At 35.8% G+C, this 25713-nt stretch overlaps 1 protein-coding gene across 1 annotated transcript in view; it reads right to left on the reverse strand.

Moving 5' to 3' along the window:
* Positions 1-25713, reverse strand: part of LOC126454413 (cilia- and flagella-associated protein 57-like) — a 72510-nt gene that overhangs the window by 977 nt on the left and 45820 nt on the right. The window contains exon 2 of the mRNA XM_050091133.1: positions 25368-25562. Coding sequence (XP_049947090.1) covers positions 25368-25562 — 195 coding nt within the window. The remainder of the gene's footprint in view (positions 1-25367; positions 25563-25713) is intronic.

Genomic DNA, 25713 nt, shown 5'->3' on the forward strand with positions numbered 1-25713 from the left:
CCCTCACAGCCCAGACCATGTCAGCAGCGAGTGCAACGAAGACTGTCACTTGAAGCATGGAAAGAATGCAGGTAGATGAGGCAACAAAATATTGCAGGTGAAAGTCATATTGTGTGCCGGGCTAGATGTCCAAATGGCAAAAAAGCATTTACTTTGTAATTTACTCATAATGACCATCCACTTATATGGCAAGGAAAAGTGTTATTTTACACTATTGGTAATTAATGACAACTGTAGTCTCATTGCAAACTGAGGAGCGAGCACTGCTCATGTTGGGAGAAATGACCATTCTCAGAAGAGTACTAAGACTCAGTTTCTATTTAGCAGTGTACTGTAGCATGCAGTAATTAACATTTTGTTCATATCCATTTCTTGCATTAGTTACTAATTTATGATTTCTGTTTTGTGTCAATGCATTTTGTGGAAAACAAATACTCAGCAAGTGTCTTGCAAGTGGGCTGGTATAACCTTGTGAATCAGACTCTTAAGTGCTCCTAGTGATGTAGGTCAGAGTGTGAGTGGGAACTTGCCTTCTTACTCTTCAGTTTGCTAACATACAACAAAGGTGATTTTTTGTCTGCCTCGTGTGACCTCAAAGTTTTTCCAGTAATGGAACATCTTTTTACTGATTTGGTTCTGATGGCACCTCTGTTAAGTTGTATGGGAGACTTTATGACAAGTGTTCTCAAGATATAGTAAACAAGATGACACTGATTGCAGCAGATTAAATTGTAAGTTAGGAGAATTTTGCAGGCATTAATGAGTGGGAAAGTATTCCAGACAAGAATAGGTTGATTTGTGTATAAAGCATCACAGCTCACAGGAGAAAATCATTTTTTATTATGGGTAAACGTGTCACTGATGTCCAGGTCAGAGCACCAAAGAGTTGTAACAAAACTTCTTTGCTTTTGGTGTGTGTGCGTACTTGTGCATGGAGCTGAAGAACTATTTAGAAGTCACTTTGCTGATTGTACTTGTGGATGATATGTTCATTAGCTGAACTTTTAAATCTCATAACAACTAACAGTTATCTGATCTTACTGGAATATTGTACTAATATCAATACAGTCATTGACCCCCCCTCCCCAATGACCCATGGACCATGCCGTTCGTGGGGAGACTTGCATGCCTCAACGATACAGATGGCCGTACCGTAGGTGCAACTACAACGGAGGGGAGTCTGTTGAGAGGCCAGTCAAACGTGTGGTTCCTGAAGAGGGGCAGCAGCCTTTTCAGTAGTTGCAGGGGCAACAGTCTGGATGATTGACTGATCTGGCCTTGTAACACTAACCAAAACGGCCTTGCTGTGCTGGTATTGTGAACGGCTGAAGGCAAGGGGAAACTACAGCCGTAATTTTTCCCGAGGGCATGCAGCTTTACTATATGGTTAAATGATGATGGCATCCTCTTGGGTAAAATATTCCAGAGGTAAAATAGTCCTCCATTCGGATCTCCAGGCGGGGACTACTCAAGAGGACATCGTTATCAGGAGAAAGAAAAGTGGCGTTGTACAGATCGGAGCGTGGAATGTCAGATCCTTTAATTGGGCAGGTAGGTTAGAAAATTTAAAAAGGGAAATGGATAGGTTAAAGTTAGATATGATGGGAATTAGCGAAGTTTGGTGGCAGGAGGAACAAGACTTTTGGTCAGGTGAATACAGGGTTATAAATACAAAATCAAATAGGGGTAATGCAGGAGTAGGTTTAATAATGAATAAAAAATAAGAGTGCGGGTAAGCTACTACAAACATCATAGTGAACGCATTATTGTCACCAAGATAAAATAGGTTGTATACATGGAAGAAGCCTGGAGATACTGACAAGTTTCAGATAGATTATATAATGGTAAGACAGAGATTTAGGAACCAGGGTTTAAATAGTAAGACATTTCCAGGGGCAGATGTGGACTCTGACCACAGTCTGTTGGTTATGAACTGTAGATTAAAACTGAAGAAACTGCAAAAATGTGGGAATTTAAGGAGATGGAACCTTGTGGCATAATTACTTCAGCACTTGAGGGATGTGTGGTAAAAACTGTACAGGGAGACACTACGCAGGTTCAAATGGCTGTAGGTTGCAGTAATTATGCAGACATGAAGAGGCATGCAGCAGACTACTACTATGCTTGTGTCACAAGATGTCCACTGTCAGAGGAGCAAGGTGCACAGTAAGAAGTAAGTGCACTGTGTGCATGTGCGACACGCGTAGCAGTTTCATAGTGGCAATATTCATAGCTCGGGCTGTAACAATGGAACTACCTGAGGTGCCTACAAGCTGCTGCAACTTCTCTTCATGTATGGACAGTAGAATGGAAAGCTACATCAAACCAGTCTTCAGATTGAAGATCATAACAACAGTCACAATTGCCTTTCCCAGTCCATTACAAACCATGAATATGATATGGAGTCAAATATTTTTTGATATTTCAAAAGAGACTCCAAAGGTAAGTCATGGGTGATAGGGCATTAGAGGCTGTGTGTCTGTAATTAGTGTGACAGTCAAACCATCAGGCTGAAATAAATAGACAATAAATGCAGGTGAGGAAGTACCCTGAGATGATTGTCTGGACACCCACCTCATTCAGCATTTCCTTCATCAAGAGCTCATTAAAAGAAGGGGATGAAGTAATTTAACTGAATGCAAATAAGTAGGCTCTGACTGGGAAACTTCAAGATGATACTTTCTGAGCTGCACACAGGTTTTGCTGTGTATCTTGCTTGATAATCAACCCAGGATGAAGGATATCAATGAAAATCACTAGGCATAGTTCCCCTAGTAATCAGAGTGAAAGTTCCGTTATGCAACAGGGTGTACTGATAAGAAAATTCTTTGTTTAATTATTTGTATTTTCTGTTACCAGTCAGTACGGAGCTCCACACCAGCAGAAGACACCACTGGACACTGGACATCAATTTCTGACCAATCACGGCACCCCTCCCTCCAAATGCCCCGACAACCACACCAGCAGCAAACAATAAACAAAAAATCATATGTTAATTTACTTAAGACATTTTATTTTTAGGTAACAATTTTTTGCACGTAAAAATGTCTGGAAAGGAGCACAACATGCTCGAAATGTGTTGCTATATGTTTAATTAAACATAAAACACATAAATGTGGTACAAATAAGTAAATATTCCGTGCAGGCATGGTTCCCAAACATACACAGTATGGTCACAAGTAAGCAGGAAATTTCTTGATAGGTTAAAACTGTGCACTATACCTGAACTTGGAATTGCTGTACCTTGTACCAGATTTGTTCATTAGAACATTTCCTGCAAGAGACAAGGATGCGGGTGCAAGCCCCGTCTGGCACAGACATTCAGCCCATCAGAAAGTTTCATAACAGCACACACAATGCTTCAGAAAAAAAGATTCATTCTGCATTGTTATCATTCGGATGTTAAAATGCCATTACTTTTCTCAGCAGTGGGTTAGATTTATCATGCAAGAAACATTTACAGCAAACCTCCTACAGTAATTCACCAGGCCCAGGAATTTGTTGATGTTGGACAGTGTTGGAACTTTTAAGAGTTTTTCTAAGAGCTGCCATACTCATCTTTTTTTTTATGTCTCTCTGATATCCAGTTGCGGATACTGGTTTGTGAATATCTGTTGCCTCAAAATCCCTAAAACCACACCAGTATCTATATGTTTAAGACGTAATTTTAGTATCCATGGTCAAAGTTATCCCAAGTAATATAGGGATAATATTTGGGCAAGGAGAAAATTTCTTGCTTAGCACAGAGATGGCACTGAATTCATGAACTATTGCAACTGTTATGTTGGCACATTATGCATGATAAATAACTGCAGCAAATTGCTGACATTCCCTAGAAAATAAGATGGGTAGACCAAATAATGATTCAAATGGATGTACCTTGTGGTAGTTATGCGTACAGGCAACATACTTCTGAAACACCACATTTCAAATGCTCTTTTCTCTTCTTGTCTGAATGTTTATGATCTGCACCTATATCCATACTTTGCAGACCATTGTGAAGTGCATTGTCAAAGGTACTTCCCATTGTACCAGTTATTAGGGCTTCTTCCCGTTTCTTTCACAAATTGAGTGTGGGAAAATTACTGTTTAAATGCCTCTGTGTGCACTGTATTAAGCTTATCATTCCTCATGATCCAACAGGAAAGTTATGTAGGTTGTAGTACTATTTTGCTAGCTTCATCATTTAAAGTCAGTTCTTGAAACTAAGTAAGCAAGCTTTCTCAAGGATAGTTTGCATTAATCTTCAAGTATCTCCTAATTCAGTTCTTCAGCATGTCTGTGATACTCACTCACAGACACCCGATGTTTTTTTTACATCTATCAGTGACACTCTAGATATGGTGTGTCTTCCCTACCAATAAATCCTGAATCTGATCACAAATTTCACTTTATACCCCATACAATCATATTTATGATAATAAGAATAAGTGTGGTACTAAGTCAAATGCTTTTCAGAAGTCAAGAAATACAGCATCTTCGTGACTGCCTTGATCCAAGGTTTGCCTGCAGGGTCAGTAACGTCATGTGAGAAAAGTGAAAGCCTGGTTCACATGATCGATGAGTCATGTATGAGGTCATTCTGTTCAAGCTACCTCATTATGTTTGGTCTCAGAATATGTTCTAAGACTGTACAACGAATAATGTTCAAGATATTGGACCATAGTTTTGTGGATCATTTTTGCTGTCCTCCTTATAGACAGGTATGACCTGTACTTCCTCCCAACTACTGGCCATAGTGTTTTGTTCAATGGATCTATGGTAAATAATGGTTAAAGGAGTGGCTAACTCAGCCAAAAACTCAATATAAAATCTCAAAGGGATTTCACCATTCCCTGGAACTTTATTCAGTTTTAGTGATTTCAGCAGTTTCTCAACACCACCAACAGAAGAAGCTATACCTATCATCCTTGAAGTTTTGGAAGAATGGAACTGAGGTAATACCCCTGAAATTTCATTTGTGAAGGAACATTTGCAGACTGGACTTAGCATTTCTGTTTTTTCTTTGTTACCTTTACTTTCAGTACCTGTCTTATCCATTACTGTCTGGATACTTAACTTTGGTACCTGTAACACCTCTTATATATGACCAGAATTTCTGAGGGTTTTGTGAAAGATACTTCAACAATATTATTTTGCTTTAGGCAATGAAGGCTTTATGAATTGCATTCTTGACAGCCAAACACATGTCATTCAGCATCTCATTATTTATTTCTCTATGCTTTGTTTTAGATCTATTATGTACTGCTCAGAAGTATGCAGCAGTCTTTACATGGCTGTATACTATGGAGGATCCATCTCATCATCACTATTCTACTACGTACATATCTATAAAGCACATGTGTAGCGATGCAAGGGTACCAAATTTGTTATAAAAGTCAGTAAATTACTCAACGTACAGTATTTTTCAGTACAGGTATTTCGTTCATTCCAAGCAAGTGTCGATCTGTGACATCATCATCCAGACACGAGTTGACTGTAATCTGAATCCGTTTTAGCAAACTAATAATTTCTCTCAGGCAATAAAATTTGATTGATTATGAAATACAAGTTCTTAAAGTTTATTCAGAAAATCGGAAATGTTTAGTTAGTAATTACATGTCATAATTTATTTGTTTAATATAAAGGTATGCATAAAAAAATTGTTAATTTATGTGCGGCTTTTACTCTGAGACGAGTTATCACTTAGAGTGCTAAAAGTGCGCGTGTACAGATCGCTGAACTATGTGGTGAATTTTTTTGTGATCTTGACCCGAATGAAGAGTAAATCCAGTTTCATTTAAACTGTGCTTGAGATAGACGTATCACGTTATTACAAAAGAGTCGTTTAGTCCATTAGGGAAAACTGAAACCTGCACTCGATTTCAAATATGTTACACGCCAGTGCGTAATTGAGCTATCCAGTAAATCGAATACAATAGTTAAAAATGCATTTGGACTTCATCCATGAAGTTGGAAATTAATTTTGAGACAAGTGCTGATTTTGACAAAAAAAAAAAAAATTCAACCGAAAGTTTATTCAAAATATCAAGGTCCAGTTTTAATTGAGACACATATCACCTTGTTGATTACATTGCCTAGCAACACTGTAAAGCAGCTTAATTAATTCATTAGAACAATTTGCGACATAGCAAGGCCCATTACACACACAAAAGTTACACAAAGTTTGCTGACCGTATGAGTGTGTTATTCTTTCCATTCTTTCCATAAAATGCCAATAAACCTGCAGTTTAAAAAGTTAAATTATTAACTGTTGTGTAACTTCATTGATTGTCCTACACCACTATAGAACTTCTTGTATCATGTCTCTTCACAAGAGATCTCAAGAATCCGGGTAAACAGAAGAAGAAAAAGACCAAAGAAGAGGCATCAGTATATTTGGTGCCACAACTTGGGGCTTGAAAAGGATATACTAACAACGTCAGGCCCATGGCACGAACTTCGACCCATTGGAAAGGATAAGTACTCACAGTTAACATGAGATACTCACAGGTATGAGTAGGATAGAAATAGTATAAAAGAACAGTTCTACACTTGGTGAAAGTATATTTTGAGGTGATATTGATATTTTAACTGTGTATAAAGATATTAGAAGAATATATACACGAACAAGGAGAGCGCGAGATAATGCAGCCCAGAGTTTGGAAGTGACAGGTGAGGCGAGCGAAAGTGGATATAATCCTCATGAGGAGGGAACTAGAGAACCACTTATGGACCAGCAATTGCATAATTTGAGTGAGAAAAATCTTGGTGAAAGAGTGCCAAATGCAATAAATGTAAGACAGCAATCAGATAATTTGAGTGATAGTAATATCATTGATGTGGAGGTGACAGTAGAAGCAAACCCAAATACAAGTAGAAATAGTAATGTACAGGAGTCTATAAATACCAAAGTTACACAGGAAAGTGTGAATCTTACATCAAATGTTACAAAGCTTAAAGATGATATTATTATTAAATTCATTGTGAGTATGCAACGTTTAAATGATAAGTTTGATACTAAATTTGATTTCCAAACTGAAAATAAATACCAAAGTTACACAGGAAAGTGTGAATCTTACATCAAATGTTACAAAGCTTAAAGATGATATTTTTATTAAATTCATTGTGAGTACGGAACGTTTAAATGATAAGTCTGATACTAAATTTGATTCCCAAACTGAAAAATTCGACATTCAAATGGGTTTACTCAATGAAAAATTCGACTAGTTTGAGTCACTTAAAGATGATAATACACAATTAAATGAGAAATTCGATAACTTAAAAGTAGAGTGGGAAGAACAGTTAAATTCCAAATTTAGTGAATTAGAAATAAAAGTTTCCATGGATATGACTAACCTACAGACCAAATTTATGGGTAAAATTAATGAGATGGAGAATAAATGTGAAACTATTTCAAAGGGGCATAGTGATTTGTCAGATAAAATCTGTAACTGTGAAAGTAGCTACTTGAAGGCTAATGTGAAAATTGAGGATCTGTTTAAAAAGATGTCAGAATTCGAAATATACACTTTCAAGGGCACAGATAAATATTTAAAGGACCAAACTAAAAAATTAGATGGTGATCTTTCTGAGTGGATAGAAGTTCAAAATAAGGAAATCGAAGAGAAAGTCAATACCATTCTCGAGTTGAAACAAGCTGAGGTAGTTAAGGAAAAACAGATGGCAAATGATGAACTTATGAAGTTATTTACTAGTGAGTTTCATGCTATTAAAGATAAAGTAATTTACGAATTACCTAGTGGCAAGGTGAAACAAATTGTAAATTGTCAGGATTAGAACAAAAATCTTTATGAAATGTATTGACTAAAGACAATTATTCTGAAGACAGGCTTAGGAATAATAAATCTTGTAGTGAAGTAAAATGTAGCTGTTGTGGGAATACACCCGATTAATTTTATGACTGTTATGGAAGTGAAAATGACACTTTTGTCCAAAGGGGGTACTTCTCATCTTTAAAGATTGAGACAATCATATTCAAAAGCAGACAGTTTCCTACATTTTTGACTGAAAAAGATGATATCCATCCAAAAATTTTCATCAACAATTTTATTAACATATTTTTCCTCGCAGTTTGTCTGAACATGATAAACTTCAATTTATTGTGTCCAAGATCACAGGTGAAGCAGCAGCCGGGCAGAGTGGCCGAGCGGTTCTAGGTGCTTCAGTCTGGAACTGCGTGACCACTACGGTCACAGGTTCGAATCCTGCCTCGAGCATGGATGTGTGTGATATCGTTAGGTTAGTTAGGATTAAGTAGTTCTCAGTTCTAGGGGACTGATGACCTCAGATGTTGAAGTCCCATAGTGCTCAGAGCCGTGAAGCAGCAATGTGGGCTGCAGAAGTGAGTGAGAATTGTAGTACATGTACTGAGTTTGAACAACTTTTCTTAGCGAAATACTGGTAGAGTAGCAAACAAGAGAGCCTACGAAAGGAGGGGTATCAACCGGAATTTTATAATAGTAAACAAGGTTCATTAAGACAGTATTTCAAGAAATACATTAATAAAATGAGGTACTGGAGTGATCCTATTTCCCATAGAGAAGTGATACATATTTTGAAAGGAAGATTACCTATTCATATACGTGAGAAACTTATAAATGTCCCTGAATATGACATGGAACAGTTCCTGTCTGTGGTCAATTTGATCGATATGACACTAGAAGATGCCCAAGTATGGAATAATAATCAAATGTCTACATCACAATGTAACAATAATAATAGTACTAACAATAACGACAACCAAGATAAAAATACTAAACCTATACTACACCAAGGAGGACAAGTGACATCTTATGGCTATATTAAAGCCTATAATAATAGTAGTCAATATAAATGTAATACCTATTATACTAAACAAACCTATGGAAATAATAATAATCACGTGAATCACATTAGTACAGGAAAACCAAATCGCAACAGAATGATTCAAATAATCAGTATGGTAATTCACGTAGATGTGATATATACCCAAAAGACAGTCCTGATAGTATACAACCTTGGAAAGACCCTTCAACACCTGAAGTTCAATGGGTAGATGCAAATGTAACTCAACAAGCACAACAGCCACAAGGACCGATACCACTTGGTAACGGAGCAATAAAGTTGTGAAGGGAACAACTACCAAATTCTGACCGTACTGTATGTATTGTTGAAGTACATGAACCACTGAATATGACTTCTAACTAGAACTGGTCACCAAAAGCCTTCCTAGGATGACTGGAGAGGATGAGGAGAGCAGGAATCATTTTAAAGTAAATGTACTAAGCTATAATGATGATTTGGATCTAAGGGAGGAACTGATTTGGATGAGGTAATTCAGGATTTCTGTGGTGCCCGCTTCCTGACATCCCTTGATATGAGAAGTTCATAGTGGCAAACAAAAATCTATATTGAATTTTGAAAGTATACTGCTTTTACTTTTATGGTCAGAAGTTACCAATTCACTGTTATGACATTTGGACAAAATATTAGTGGAGGTGTATTTACATTGGCACTAGACACTTTACTTGGGTGAGATTTGCTCGATAGAGTTACCTTGTATGTGCACGACTTATTGATCACTACCAAAACATGGGAGGAGCATCTCGATCTGCTTGAAAAAGTATTTGTGAAATTCTTAGAGTATGGAGCAACAGTAAATTTAATGAAATCTAGATTCGCCAGAAGCCAACTGAAGTTCCTAGGACATTATGCCGAATCCTAAGAAAATGAGTGCTATAAAAGAGTGTCCTATCCTAAAAATAAAAAGGAATTAAAACCTTTCATGGGATTAGCCTCATTTTTCTGCCGTTTTTTGCCTAATCAATTACGCAAAATTCAATAAAAATGTGAATAAGATGCTATGCTGTTGGAGAAGAAATATTGGTGAGAAACCATCCACAGGCCATGATAAAGAAAAAGTTAAATAAGAAATGGTAATATTTATGTACTGGACCATATAGAATAATTCCCCATGAAGGAACTTATATACTTGCTGACTGTAATTCTGATGTGATAAAAGGTCTATTCCACCACACAGAGATAAAGAAATATTATCAGTGAGACGATTTGTACCATTTATGAAGAGAAAATGAAGGAAAAGAGAATGAGAAGAGTATTTAGTAACAGGACACCGATATTAGACTTGAACCACAGGATGAGCTACAAGATGTATTATTTTGTTCATTATTTTATATATACTTATGAGGATTATTTTATTCAATTATTATTAAATATAATGTATGTATTATGGCAAACATACCACAATAATATAATTTAAGAAGATTAAAATGAAAAAGTTCACAGAAAAGATAATTTCTGATTTCTGAAAAGAGAAAGATATAGTTAATAGATTGAAGAACAAGAGAAAGCAAGGTTAACTGACTACAAGATAATTAAGTTTAAAACAATGCTACCCTAAAGGCATAAGTATTTTATGTTTATGAATTGCTGAAGGAATTTTATATGTATAATGGTAGAAACTATATTTCATCTATGTGTAATGGTCACGATCAAAGCTAAAGGAAACATGAGAAAGGAATGAAAAGAATGCTGATGTAACTGTCTAATCGACATTATAATCTGGAAAACATAATAAGAAGAAAACCAGGTGTTGAAAACAATGAAAGTATGATACAAAACATATGGAAATAATTATTTGAACTTCATGATGAACCGATAACCATTATGGTAAGGAATATGAATACAAATCTCATGAAGGTACGATAGTAGGATGATGGAAGGACTGTTGTCTAATGTAAACTGAGAACAATCATGTGATGGAACAAACTTCAGTACTATTTGTATTGAAAACTATTTGTAGTTTTGTAACACTGAAGCAACACATAAAACCTGGAAATTCATTTTCAGATGAAGTAAAATTAAAGGGTAATGCAGTCTTTATGAGTATCAAAACAACTGACAGAATCGAGTTCATGTGTGTATGCGTGTATTACAGAAATTACAAAATTGTAAAATACAAAACTATTACATTTTACATATGAACACAGAATACACACTATAAAGAAAGTGTTTTTCCCCCCACATCTCCTCCTAAACCATTGAATCGATTTTGACCAAACTTAGTACACACATCTTTTACTGTCAGAGAACAATCACTGTGAGGGTAAGAACAACTTACCTGTCATAGTTCAGGAGATTTGATGTCATAAGCAATGAGATGCATGAAAAACTGCTGCATCATGCCTGACACTTAAATTTACTACTTCTCTGCTGCTAACTCTGTTAGCATTAAATTTTACATACAGTCTCCAAATATGCTGCTAAATGCACCTACAAAATTATACTGTGGTACTACACATAGTTCAAGAGATATGACGTCATAAACACTGAGATGCATGAAAAAATGACACATCTAGCATGAAGTTTCAATACATTTATTCTTTACTACTAAGATACTCTTACAGTCGAATCAAATTAAAGGAAATTCCTGAGTCCTGGCTGCACTTTTGACAGCTTTCTACTGTGAAGCTCAAACAGCTTAGGTGAAAACAATAGCCGTCTATAGAGCTATGAAGAGACGTTGCCATAGAGATATTTACAAAACCATGATGCAGACATTGAAAGCAGCTGCATCCAGCGTACAGAAACTATCCGGGATATTATACTACAAACATCATTTATTTTTTTGTAAATAGAAAATTGGCAAAAGGAATACCCAGGCAATGCTGTGTCTGTCAGCTAGTATTCAATATTAGGCAAGGAAAATTAGCCCAAAAACAAAAGTTACACTGGCCAATAAATATGCAGATCACCACCACCACCACCACTTACTGCACATCATCAGGTCATTTAGGCTCATTGCTTAAGATAAAAATACACAAGTACATAAAACATAATAAAATGATCAACAAATTCAAGCTGCGAAGCACTGATGCACTCCTTCTTTGTCTGTGTACTTGCCAATGTTTCACAACCATACGATATAACTGGTTGCACTACAGATATGTACACCTGTGTCTTGCTTTCCTCTGATAGAATGTGTGACATATATATGTGATTTAAGCTGTAGTACATCCATTTTGCATTTATTATTCTTCGTCAACTGTCTTTCTCTATCTCACTTTTATTCAACAATACTGACCATAGGATCTTGAATGTTTCAGCTCTCAAAATTGTGACCTTCTATAATGGTGCCCATATAATTTTGTTGACAAGAGACTACCAAATACTTTCTTTCCTCAGAATTGATCAGTAATCCTAGTTTGCTTGCTACTAGCATAAATCGACATGTTATCTCCTCTCACCTCATTCACAGTTTTGCCCACAATTACCACATCATCTGCAAATGCAAGGATCATCACACTTACAACCATCTCCATCACCCTATTATGGCCAACTGCACTTCTCACCTTGTCCAATGCAGTGTTGAACTGAACTGGAAACAGAGGACTGCACTGTCTCAACCTGTTCTTACCTGTGAAGAGTGCCAACATGTGATTTGCAAAGCATACCGTATTTTACGGACTATAAGACACTACGAACTATAAGATGCAACTTAATTTTTAAGCAATTTTCCAAAAAAATAACATTTTTATTATTATATATCAGAGCCAGACTACAAAAAACCTTCATTTATAAAACCAAATTGACCTTTAAAATCCTTGAAGATTACCATCTGAACTTCCTTCTTCTTCATCCTCTTCACTGTCATTGTTGTCCTATTCATATAAAAGATGGTCTTCATTGCCATCGAGAGCATTACTTACACCACAAGTCTTGAAAGACTTAACAAGTATGTCTTCTCTCACTCTAGGCCATTACTGTTTTATCCACTTACACACTTGTTTGATTGTAGGTCATTTTCATGCTCCCTTTGATGTGAATTCATGTCGGGATTCATCCATCATCCATTTGTTCCTTTCCTCTCTCATATACACTTTAAATGGTTTATTTATTGAGTGAGACATCAAGAGGTTGCAGTTTTGACGTACATCCTCCCGGAATAAAACCAAGCTCTGTATTTCCTTCTCTCAATGTCTCTTTCACAGAAGTTTTCAAATGCCTACTGATGTAGCACAAGAAGAGAACTCTTCTTGAATAAAGCACCTTTCCTTCTCTCCCACAGTCTGTTAATCCATAATTTCATACCAGCCTCATCTATCCAACACTTGTCATGGCCGGCCGGAGTGGCTGTGCGGTTCTGGGCGCTACAGTCTGGAACCGAGCGACCGCTACGGTTGCAGGTTCAAATCCTGCCTCGGGCATGGATGTGTGTGATGTCCTTAGGTTTAATTAGTTCTAAGTTCTAGGCGACTGATGACCTCAGAAGTTAAGTTGCATAGTGCTCAGAGCCATTTTTGAACTTGTCATGTATGTGAACAACAATGCCTGGTGGTATTCTAGAAGATTTTGGCATTGTTTTACACTTGAAAATGATCATTGTATGAAGTTTAGCACTGTCAGCACAACATGAAAGGACAACAGTGTAGTGTATTTTTTTCAATTCTACTTGTTTTGATAGCTACGGTTTTAGCAACTTTCATGGCAAACAGTTCAGTTACTTAACAAATTAAATGTTAGGGGAGTTTTGTCCATATTCGCTATTTGGCTTAGTTCCACACTGGTTTTCTTTCAGTGTTCAATAATAAAGCAATGGACAGATAATTTTTCTCTTCATACTCTTGTGTCATTTGGTTTTGGTTTTCGTTTGCATGCTAAGTCCAGGACACTTCGTAAACCTGCACCACCAACCAATTTGGCTTAATTCCACACTGGTTTTCTTTCAGCATTGAATAATAAAGCAATGGGAAGATTATTTTCTCTTCATACTCTTGTGTCATTTGGTTTTGGTTTTGGTTTGCATGCTAAGTCCAGGACACTTCGCAAACCTGCAGGACCAACCAACTGCTCTCTTAAAGTCTGATAAATTCCACATTACCATTAGCTTATGAGCATGGATTTGAATCAGTTTTGTGTTAATTCCAATGCCATTTTGATAGTGTCCTTGAATCCATTTCAATAAGTGTCTCCTAGTTTTGGCCATTTTCCATCCAGTCCTCTATTTGCACATTTAGTCATCCTCATTTTTTCCAGTTCTTCTTTACTAGCCCGCCAGTCGTTAATGGTTTTTTCTGTTGGTGGAGAGGTGAAATGCCACTCAGCTGTTCTGTTTCTATGTTCTTCTGCATATGCTATTACTTTCAATTTGTAGCCTGGATCATATGAATATCTTTTTTTTTTTTTTTTCCATTACACAACTAGCTATTAACAAAAATATTGTACCGTTACTGATAACATAAATCACTTTCAATTCAAGTTCACTGGCACTGTAAGCTGCAAAGATACACCATAGACTAGACAGTGTTCTGGGTTCATAATGACGGGATGGGAGGAAGACAGTGTTAGCAAGCTCGTAAATTGCCCCCACTCGTGTTTGTCGCATTGGTGCATTGCACCTGCCAGTTGATTCCAGTGTTGCAAGCCAGAGATGGATTTCCTGTGGCTACAAATATATGGCCATTTTTGTGACTGGTAGGAATTTTAAATCAAACACTGAAAGTTTTTTTATTAATTTTGACTATAAGTTGCAGATGAATTTTTGAGGCAATTTTTTGAAGAAAAAAGTGGCATCTTATGGTCCATAAAATATGGTACTTGGTATCTTGATCCATTTTAATGGTCTGCAATTAGCGTAATGCACTTCATTGGTATGCTGAACTCCTGCATTATCTGTCTTAGTGTTGGCCAATTAATACTGCCGTATGCCTGCCAGAAGTCAATGAATATAAGGTGTAGGTCTTTAGCAAAGTCGTTAAACATTTCCATTCTTTGTCTCAATCTGAAGATATGGTAAGTGTTTTAGATTGGTGTAAACTTTAATCACACCCCCAGATGCGAGATCCTTTGGTAATTATCCACTCATGACATTGCCCTTTTTAAAAATTGGACATACAATTGCCTTTCTGCATTCTGCATGGAGCCGTTATCTGACCATACATTTGCCATAAGCTGTCTTAGACTGACTATCAACACTTTTCCTCATACCAGAACAAATCCTCATTGATGTCATTCCCACCTGGAGCCTTATTGTTTTTAAGTTTGTCCAGGATGCACATAAATATGCACAAGCTGAAAATAATTTTACTTGACATTAACATCCCAAATAAGAGTTAAATGAGTTTGCAATGGTTTCTGGCTTTTGCTAAACTTTTGAGGGCTGAAAACCAAAGAACTTTCTGGACTTTTTTCATTTTTTCACTTTTAACTCACTAACAATATATGCTAAAGAAAATTTACAAAACAACAAAATGGAACAGCACATAATTTTGCATAGAATGATCCACTTAAGATTGGTTCAACAATTCAGCCATAATCGATTAACAATGATTGGTAATTGTTATAAGCTTGGCAGGAAAGGGATTTATACTCATATTTGAACACCTGTAACTGAAAAAAAGCTACTCCAAATGGAAAGGGTCATGTGTGAAAATTGTAGAGAGTTAAATTCTATTTTAAAGAGCTCCTAAATTTTAAAATGCACTCACTCCTTTGCAAAGATACAAATAAAAATGTGAAAGTATTTGTACTGCTAAATTCCTGTTAAGTCAAATTACTTTTGAAACATAGATCATCCACATTTGTCCAAATATTCAGATTTAGGGAGAATTTCATTAGGTGGCTACCTACCTTGACAGTCAGCTCTATTTACTAATTTAATTATTCAAGTAGGTAATTTGTAGTATTATGTGTTAATTATTTGTGTTTATGGTAATCATACAAGGAGTATCTACCAAAAGTGAAAAAGGCTTGGAAAATATTCAAGAGAAAAACTTTAAGGAAGTGCAGTTCCTGAGAAAGAATCATAATGCGTAGAGTCAAGATTATTGGCAAACCAGTCTCTGTTTGTCCTGATATAGTTTTCCATCGATTACCTTTCCACATCAAGTCACCACAACAACTTAAGCTTTGAGTTAGCTCCATATCCTTTAACTCTTCTTGGTGACAATAGATTAATACAGAAGACAAAAAAATCATGTCTCTTTAAACTGCTCAATCCACTCATTGTTAAAATCACAAGCAAAACAGACTGTGTCCTAGACAGTGGGTTCCTCTTCCACCCTGTTGGGTGCTGTACTGATGAAGCGCTTTCCTCCATCTGCAAATGGAGTGAATGAACTTTGAGTCCAACTGCAGCATAATTTTTGATGGATACGCTGAGGAGGGAGCTGAAAAAAAATCTGCTAAACGTGCCTGAAGAGCATATGTTATATCATCCACTTCCATTTAATTTGATGAGGCAATGTCACCAACTATGTCAAAAGAATATTTCTTACTAAACAGACTTAATAATAAACATCTTATCCTAATAATGACAACAAAATTATATGGTGAAGGGAAATAGGTCAACCAGGCCCAGCCATTGATAAGACAAGACAGAGAGCCAATGTCTTTATTATCAGAGAAGATATTGATTTGTTGGTCCTGTTGACCAGCCACATAGCTGAGTCTACTGAGCAGGAAGAACCATTCACAAATATCTTCCTTATGAAACCTGGCAAAGGCAACCAAGACACATTCATTTACAACCCCTACAGTTCTACACCCTCCAAAGAAGCCAGAAAACACATATTATTTCTTCGCATTCTGCGGCTGTGACACCACTTCTACATTTTTTCCACAGAGTAAAATCAAATTTATAAACAATGTTTCAAAAGAACATGAACCTCCAACATGTTGCCTCAGACTTCTCCCAATACTACTCCTGATAAGGTCGCTGAGAGTGAAGATCACTTTATGTATGTGCACGGGTGACAGTGACCTTTGAATGAAATTCATCTGCAACTGTTCCAGAGAGGTTTATTGAAAAATAATAACTTCAGTTTGTTTCATAGCGAAGCCATCACTTCCCAGCAACTCACTCAGGGTCTACTTGCATGTTCAGATTGTGAGGAACAATCAGATGGATCCACTAAAATGGGGGTGGAAGACCACAAAAAATGGTCTGATTCTCACTGCAACCAGCACCCCAGGAACTGCTCAACACAATATATTGCAAGTGCAAGATGGGGTTTAAAGCAGCTTGTTCCTGCAGAAAAACATCTATAAAGTGCTTGGCTTCATGCAGTGCGTGCAAAGTGCTTTCATGCCTTAACACTCTAAAAGAAGAGGACATATTCCTCTATTCAACACAAATTATTAATGAAATTGACATCATCGAGTAGGAACTGATTTATATCCCATGGCACAAGCCAACAAATAACTGGCGACGACGTTTCCTCCCTGGGGACCATCTTCCCCGAAACGCAGAAAAACATGAAAAAAAAAATGAAAAAAAAGGTCTGTGAATGTAAACACAGACAATGTTTGAAAAAAATTAATCACTCATCATCCATTAAATTTAGGCCAGCAGCCATGCAAATGCTACTTTTTCAATTAATATTTCAGCCACATATCGTCCAACCACCCTCCGAGTGACCTCGATGATATCATCTTTCATCAGTGTGATTGAAGAAGCTGTCGAACACTATCACAGGATTCAGCTGAAGAAATGAGATGTGTAATCTGCCAAGCAAATACAAAACATTGTTCACAAAGAAGTACTATTTCTAAGGAAGAGACATTTGTGATGCGGAAGTTAGATGAGAATACTGATACAGTCATCCTGCACGTTGATAAAGGTAACTATCATCGTATTACATCAGGAAGCTTGTAAGGAAAACATACATGGTCTACTAAGTTCTGATGTAAACAAGAAGATTAACACAGAACCTACCAACAATGTGACAGTATGGACTGCTACTTTAATGAACACTTCATCGCTACCAAACAAAGTTATAAGAGGTTTAAAAGTGCAAGATGTGGTACCACCAAGATTTTATGGGCTTCCTAAAGTTCAAAAGATGGATAAAGATAAGTGACTAGAGGATTTGTGTACACAGCCAACAATGAGCACTACTGGTCACCATTTTATCTTTCTCCCAAATATTTACCTCCAATATTGAAGCCGTCAGTAGGCAAATGTAGTCACCACATTCATAATTCTATGGATTTCGTCTATGAAAATAGATGGCTGCCTTCCTTTTGTTTTTGTTCATCATAAAGTTGATGGCACATTAGGGCATGCTGTATATCATAAACCAACACATATAATTCTATATTTACATGCCAATAACTGCCATCACCCTTCAAAAATTATAAGTGTCCTTAAGCCCTTAGTGTACAGAGCACACTGTATATCTGATAATGATTATTTGCAAGAAGAGCTCACACACCTCAAGAGCATCTTTAGAGCAAATGGATATTCCCAGCAGCAAATTCGCACACTGTTTAATGTGAATCCTAGAATGCAGGTCTGTAATCAGGAAGAAGAAAGTAGTGTCATCAGATCAAGATCATTTTTGCTTTATATGGGTACTCTTTTCTTGAAGATAAGCCATATTCTCAAGAAATACCACATTATGGTGATCTTTCAGCATCCTACAAAAACTGCAGCCTTACTCAGCTCTCTGAAGGATGATTTATTGCTTCATAACGCACATGTATATCATATTCTTTGTTGAACTCTCATAATCCATATACAGGCCAGACAACACACATCTTGCACGAGAGTTGCATGGAACACCAAAGTCAGCTGTGGCAGAACACTGTATCGATGAGGTCATTTGAGGAACTACAGTGACTTGAAGATTTAAACACACACTACTTCCTTTTGGGATTCTGTTTCCAAGGAATCCATAGAAATTAGATTAACTGATAACTTAAGAAATAAAGAAAATGTTTTTAATTTGGATAAGGCATGGAATCTTGTTCTTGATGTAATTAAATGAACTGAAAGCTTAATAAATAGAGATAATGTTTTTAATTTGGATAAGGCATAGAATCTGACTCTTTGTGTAATTAAATTGCATCGAAGTTGTCAAGCAAGGTGTTACCATAGCTGAATATACATCAAGAAGCAAATCAAATGTCTGTATGCTTTCACCACTGGTGGCGCATGTGCGAGTATACTTCTTTGCCACTGACCAGCATCTGTGTTCTGTATGTGCAGAACTGCTGTGGTGGAGCATACAAGGTCACACTTGACACCTTGTCATCAGTCCTGTTACTTATTCTCAGGATAAACGGATGATACGCAGCCAAAATATCAGTTGACGAAGTAGTACTTACGTGGCTGCATGCCCAAAATTTAATGGATTATACATAATCCTTCCTCAGTTTTATATTATAATTGCAGAATTTTCCCATTAACAAAACCTTTCATTTGATAATGCTTCTTTTTTTAAATTAATTTTGAAACCCATCTATTATCATCTTTGACTGGCAAGGTAATTAATTAATATTAATACACAGAGCTAACTATGTAGGTAATTAGGTAGGTACTTAACTAAATTGCCCTTAAATTTGAATACTTGGGGAGCTGTGAATGATTTGGGGTTCAAAAGTTTTAGCAGGAATTTAGCACTACGAATATTGCACTTTCAGATTTTTATTTGTATCTTTGTGAAGGACTGAGTGCATTTTAAAATGTAGGAGCTCTTTATATGCAGAATTTAATGCTCTACAACTTTCATGCTTGATGCTTTTCATTTGGAGCACTGTTTTTGACTTTCAAGCATTAGAACACAAATCTTCTCACATGCTCATTTTGACTTCAAAGGCAAGAAAACTACTACTGATGCACTACATGAATTTTTCGACCTTGGCTGGTTTAAAAGTTATCTGAATGATAGACAGCAGTATGGTGAATTAAATGAAAACAATTCCTCAGGACAGCCAGCTCTGCACATTCTTCCACACAAACCATAAAGCAAGGAGTTCCCAAAAGCTCAGTCTTATGCTCCTTGTTGTTTTTACTTTACATAAGTGATCTTCCACATAGTCTAGCAGACACAAAAACCCTTCCGTTTGCTGATGACACCAATATTCTCATATCTGCTATAGAAGAAACTCTCCAGTCTTCTGTAGATATAATCATAGATCAATTGAATTCATGGCTTAAAGGTAAAAGGCTGCTTCTTAATGTAAAGAAAACAGTTAGACTAACTTTTTTACACTGTGCGGACTAACTTCTCACACAATCCAAAATTGAATCACTGGAAAATAGTAACTTAGATTTTGCAATGAAACTAAATTCTTAGGGGTCTCCATAACTGACACACTAACTTGAAAAAACACATTAATTTAACTTGCACAGAACTCAATGAATTATGTTTTATGTTCACATCAATAATAAATGTTATAAACATAAGTGCACTGATAACAGTGTATTATACTCTTTTGCACTTGATACTTAATTATGAAATTATTTTTTGAGATCAGAGTTCTGAGTCAGTTAGGTTATTTATACTTTAAAAAAAAAAAATCAGAATAATTTCATTCAAACGGAAAGGGAAACATGTAAACCACTATTGAAGAAGCTGAATATATTGCCCCCTTCTCTGCCAATACAAACAAGAAATACTGTATTCACTAAGAAAAGCATTAAACGTGACAAAAATATAGATTTCCATCATTGTGACACAAAATCAAAAACTTCTTTAAGACTAATTCCCCACTCAACAAACTACTACAGTAATGATGTTAATGTACAGGAATAAAGTTATATAGGTATCTTCCAGCATCAAAAAGAAAAAAAAATTCAGGAAGTAAATGAATGTAAAATCTCTGTTAATAAAACACTGTTCTTCCATTCAGGAAGTTTTGGAATCTGATCTGTTCTTACAATCAAAAGCATATCAGAATAATCGTCTCTCAAGCCAATTTTGTGCACATCTTATGCTACCTGTAGAAATAAAAGTAAATGAATTAAAAAATATTATTGTTTGCTCACTCATGCACCAAATAATAAATAAGATGGTAAACCATATGCGTTGTAGCTATTAGAACCTGTGCTACATAGGTAAAAATAACATTATCAATATTATTATGTTGCCATCTGCTGTTTGTACCAGTTCTTTAGTAAGGATTGTGTGAAACTACTATAGGATATTCATGTTGTAATATGTATTTTTGTATTGTTTTATTCCACGTTATATGTACCTTTGTGTCAACTTATCCCATATCAATTGCATAAGCTTCTAGACCGATTTGATCCATGAGACAAAAAACAATAAATAAATAAAATGATAATATTAAAAAACATGAGCATAACTCATTTTGCTGCTGAGTTGTTAAAAAATGCAGATTTTGACGACTGACTTTGACTAGACAGTTGTACTGATTTTAACTTTTAAGTAGGTCATTCTACACAAAATTGTATGCTCTTTCATTTTGGTGTTTTTGATATGCATGTTTCCACATTATAAGTGAAAAACTGGAAAAAAATTTTAAAAAATTCATGGTATTTCAGCTTTTAACAGTTTAGCACAAGCCAGAAACCATCGCAAATTTGTTTGGGATGCCTAACACTGATTTAAATTATTTCCTGCTTATGTACTTTTATTGGCCACCAAAAGTCTAATTTGCCTATGCTACATGTAGTGCAGTAAACTTGTTTAACTGAAAGCTTTATAATTAGAAAATACCAGAATAATAGTTACAGCTTTCTGAAATGGAAGCTTTAATGTGTATGGAGATTCACAAGGTCTGCCAAGAACTTTCTAGAAAGTACAATTTTCTAATTGGAATAATTCCTCACCATTTGAAGTGGAATCTTATAATGCAAAATTACCAAACGTAGTATTGTGATCATGAGTGTGATAAATCACACTGATTGCATGTATAATATTGTATTAACATAGGCCTTTGCATTTGTGTGAAACTTGTCCAAAGCAGTGAAGAATTCTATTATCATTATTATATATATGTAATCTTTGTCTCCTCTATATTTTTTATTGACTCATCCTACATCTGTACAAAATGACTCAGGACCAAAACTAACTAAATAAATGAATAAAATCAATAAAGTAACATTTTATTTTAGTCAAAATACACATTTTGGGAAAGAAATTGGGGCTACTATACTGCAATATTGGATTTTGGAAAGAATTAAATTTTAAGAGTGGAACATTTTAGAACACAAAAATTTTGAAATGAGTAGCTTTTGAACTCTCAATTTTTCAGAGAAAGTAAAATGCCTCTTTAAAGGAGGAAAATAGGAGCTTTCAAAGAAGCTATGTCAGTCTTAAAACAAACAATTCTGTAGCAGTATAGAATTTTTACTTGCACTTGGTTTACAGATATCATATTTCCTGTAATAATATGTTTCTATAGGAACTATATATATTATTGTCAACAGCTATAAGTAAACTACATTGTCAATAGTAATGAAATGTTGCTTGGATGAGAATTTGACAATTTTGTATACACATGGCCTATGCATTGTTAATTAGAATAGATAATAAAGAAATAGCAATAGGAGTAGTATAAGAGCAAGTAGGATAATACAACTTTGCTCTGTAACAGGTCATGTTTCTACATTTCTCCAGAACCCACATTAAGGTTCTCTCATGGGTGCCTCTACTAGTTTTTCCATTCTTAAGTGAATAATTTTGTCAGTATTTTGCAATGATGACTTATTAAACTGATTGTTTGGTACTGTTCACAACTGTAAGCACCTACATCTTTTGGAATTGGAATTGTTACAATCTTCTTTAAATCTGAGGGCATTTCTCCTGTCCCACATGATCTACCCACTATGCAGAATAGTTTTGTCATAGCTTTACAAAGGCTCTCAATAATTCTGAGGGAATATCTTTACTGAAGAGAGCTTCTTTTGAATTGCCTTTCAGTGCTCTATCAAATTCTTCCAGATTCATATCTCACATCTCATCCTCACTTCTACTTCCTCTCCCCTTCATATAATATTGTCTTCAATTTCATTATCCTTGTATTGTCTGTCTATACATTCCTTTCAACTGACATTTTCCCTTCTTTGCTTAGTACTGGTTTAAGAACTATAACAGTAACAAACTCTCACAACTCTGATAACATAATAATTTATGCACTTTGCTATCTTCGATAATCACTTACTCTCCCTGCCTTATAAATCACACTGACTGTGCAGATGGTGTTCTGATCGTATTAAATAGTCTCAGTAATTAGCTGAGCAAGAAGCAGTTCCGTATGTGATGAAAACATTTGATGAGTGTTGCTTGAAACACAAAAATGAGCTTCCTGTTCATATGATGTATCAAACACATCAACATAAGGGTATGGTATGAGATAGAATAATTTACTCAGTTTTTTTAAACAAAGTTATTGTTTTCATTCAATCCATATTTAATGAAATATGTGACTATCGAAAACTCCAATACATCTACATCTACACTGATACTCCACAACCCACATAATGGTGCATGATGGAAGGTACTCCATACCACTACTAGTCATTTCCTTCCCTACTCCATTCACAAATACAACGAGGGAAAAATGACAAGTTTGTATGTCTAGGTATCCTTTAATCTGACCTGTTGCAGACCCCAAACACTCAAGCAGTACTCTTGAATTAGTTGCACTAGTGCCCTGTGTGCGGTCTTCTTTACAGATGAGTCACACTTTCCTAGAATTCTACCCATAAACTGAAGTTGAACATTCACCTTTCCTACCACAATCCTCACATGCCTATTCCATTTCATATCACTTTGCAGCATTACTCAGATATTTAAATCTGACTGTGTCAAGCAAGATCCTACTAATGCTGTATCTGAACATCGTGGGTTTGTTTTTCCTACTGATATGCATTAACTTATGTTTTTCTACATTTAGAGTTAGCTGTCATTCATCACACCAACTAGATATTTTGTCTAAATCATATTGTATCCTCCTACAGTCACTCAACTTCAACACCTTACCACATGCCACAGCATCAACAGCAAACAACCACAGTCTTCTGCTCACCCCATCCACCAAATCAGTTTATATAACTAGAGAACAATAGCAGTCCTATCACACTTACCTGGGAAACTCCTGACGATACCCTTATCTCTGATGAACACTCACCATTGAGGAAAAACTATTGGGTTCTATAACTTAAAAAGTCTTTGAGCCACTCCTTTATCTATGAACATGCTCATACTTTCTTTAACAGCCTGCAATGTCACATGCTTTCCAAAGATCTAGAAACATGAAATCTGCCTGTTGTCCTTCATCCAGAGTTCTCAGCTGAGTTTTTCTAAAACCAAGCTGATTCATGGACATAAGCTTCTCAGTCTCAAGAAAATTTATTACATTCAAACTGAGAATATGTTCAAGGATTTTGCAGCAAACTGATGTTATGTACATTGGTCTGCAATTTTGTGGGTCCATTCTATTGCCCTTCTTATACACATCTGTGCTTTTTCCACTCACTTGGAACTTTGCTCTTGGCACGAGATTTGAGATAAATGGAAGGGGCCAATGCAATAGAGTACTCTTTGAAAAACCAAATTAGGATTATATCTGGACCTGGTGACTTATCTGTTTTCAACTCCTTCACTTGTTTCTCTGTGCCAGAGATGCTTATTACTATGTTGTCCATACAAGAGTCTATTCGATGGGTAAACTATGCCTATTACAAACATGTTTTTTATGATTTGTGTTGAGTTTTACATGCCCCATATGGGATCACAATCTGCATTAAGCTAATTCAGCTATAGGCACACACGTAACTGGCAAGAAAACCTTAGTCATTGCTTTAGTAAAATGACTATGAGAGTGGCCTTTCTATGGAATCTGCCCAATACTACCTCTTTTTTGGATGAACTCTTGCTATAAAGGATTATTCAGTGAGTGTTGTCCATCAACAATTCTGTGAATTGAACACATATCAAGGGAAACTACTAAATGAGGTTGGATCTTTTTTACCCATAAACCATATATTATAAAGTCACATGCTTCTCATACATATAGAAATATGGAGACACATAACAGATCCATCATTTGTGAGGTAGCATGTACATTTTCAAGACACTATTTTTTGCTCAATATCATATTCAAGCATAATAGAATAGAAAGATGTTGGGAATATTTTTCTATAATTCTGTGAATCTCTTTCTATAGTCCAACTTACAAACAAGAGTGAACTGCACTAATTTCAGTTACCTGTTACTGTTAAAATTTAATGAATGAGAAATGATTTAATATAAAGTTTAACAGCAATGGAAATTTTTGGATGGAACAATATGTAAAATAAAGGAAAGGCAACCACTCACCTATAACTGATTGATGTGTGGTGCACAGAAACACACCAGCTTTCTCTAGTAGCATTACACGCAGTCATATACAGACCCACACAGACACCAAAACATGCAAGCCCATGGCCATGCCAATATAAAGTTAATAACAAAACTGAAATATGTGAGTAAAAAATTCACTTCTACAATTATGTAAACATTAGACGGTAATGGATTAAAAACAATAGTATTAAAAATAATTGGCTCCTTGGTTCATACATAGTTTATATCCAACTTATCATCAGGCAATTGATATAAAGCACTACAACTTACATTCAGTTTTTGCTGATACTCATATTCAATAGCCTCATTGTTTCTGATGGCCTTTTCTAAACATGCACGAGCTTTCTCTGGGGACATACATCGTTTATTAACACCAATGATTGCCTCCATTTCTGCACAATGCTCTTGTGTTTCTTTAAGCTTCTTACGGAGCATGTTGAGTTCTGTAAGTAATTCTTTGTTTTCCTATGCACAAAACAGAAGCAAATCTTTCTGATCAAGAAAATCTGGAATTGTGAACACAACATCAGTTAATACTGTCTTAAAAATAAGTTTGCTAGTTTGCAGCAGTTTATTTTTTAAGTTTACACAAATTAGAGATTTCCTTCACACTTAT

Source organism: Schistocerca serialis, chromosome 1 (genome assembly GCF_023864345.2).
Source record: "Schistocerca serialis cubense isolate TAMUIC-IGC-003099 chromosome 1, iqSchSeri2.2, whole genome shotgun sequence".
In the NCBI taxonomy this organism is placed as follows: domain Eukaryota; kingdom Metazoa; phylum Arthropoda; class Insecta; order Orthoptera; family Acrididae; genus Schistocerca; species Schistocerca serialis.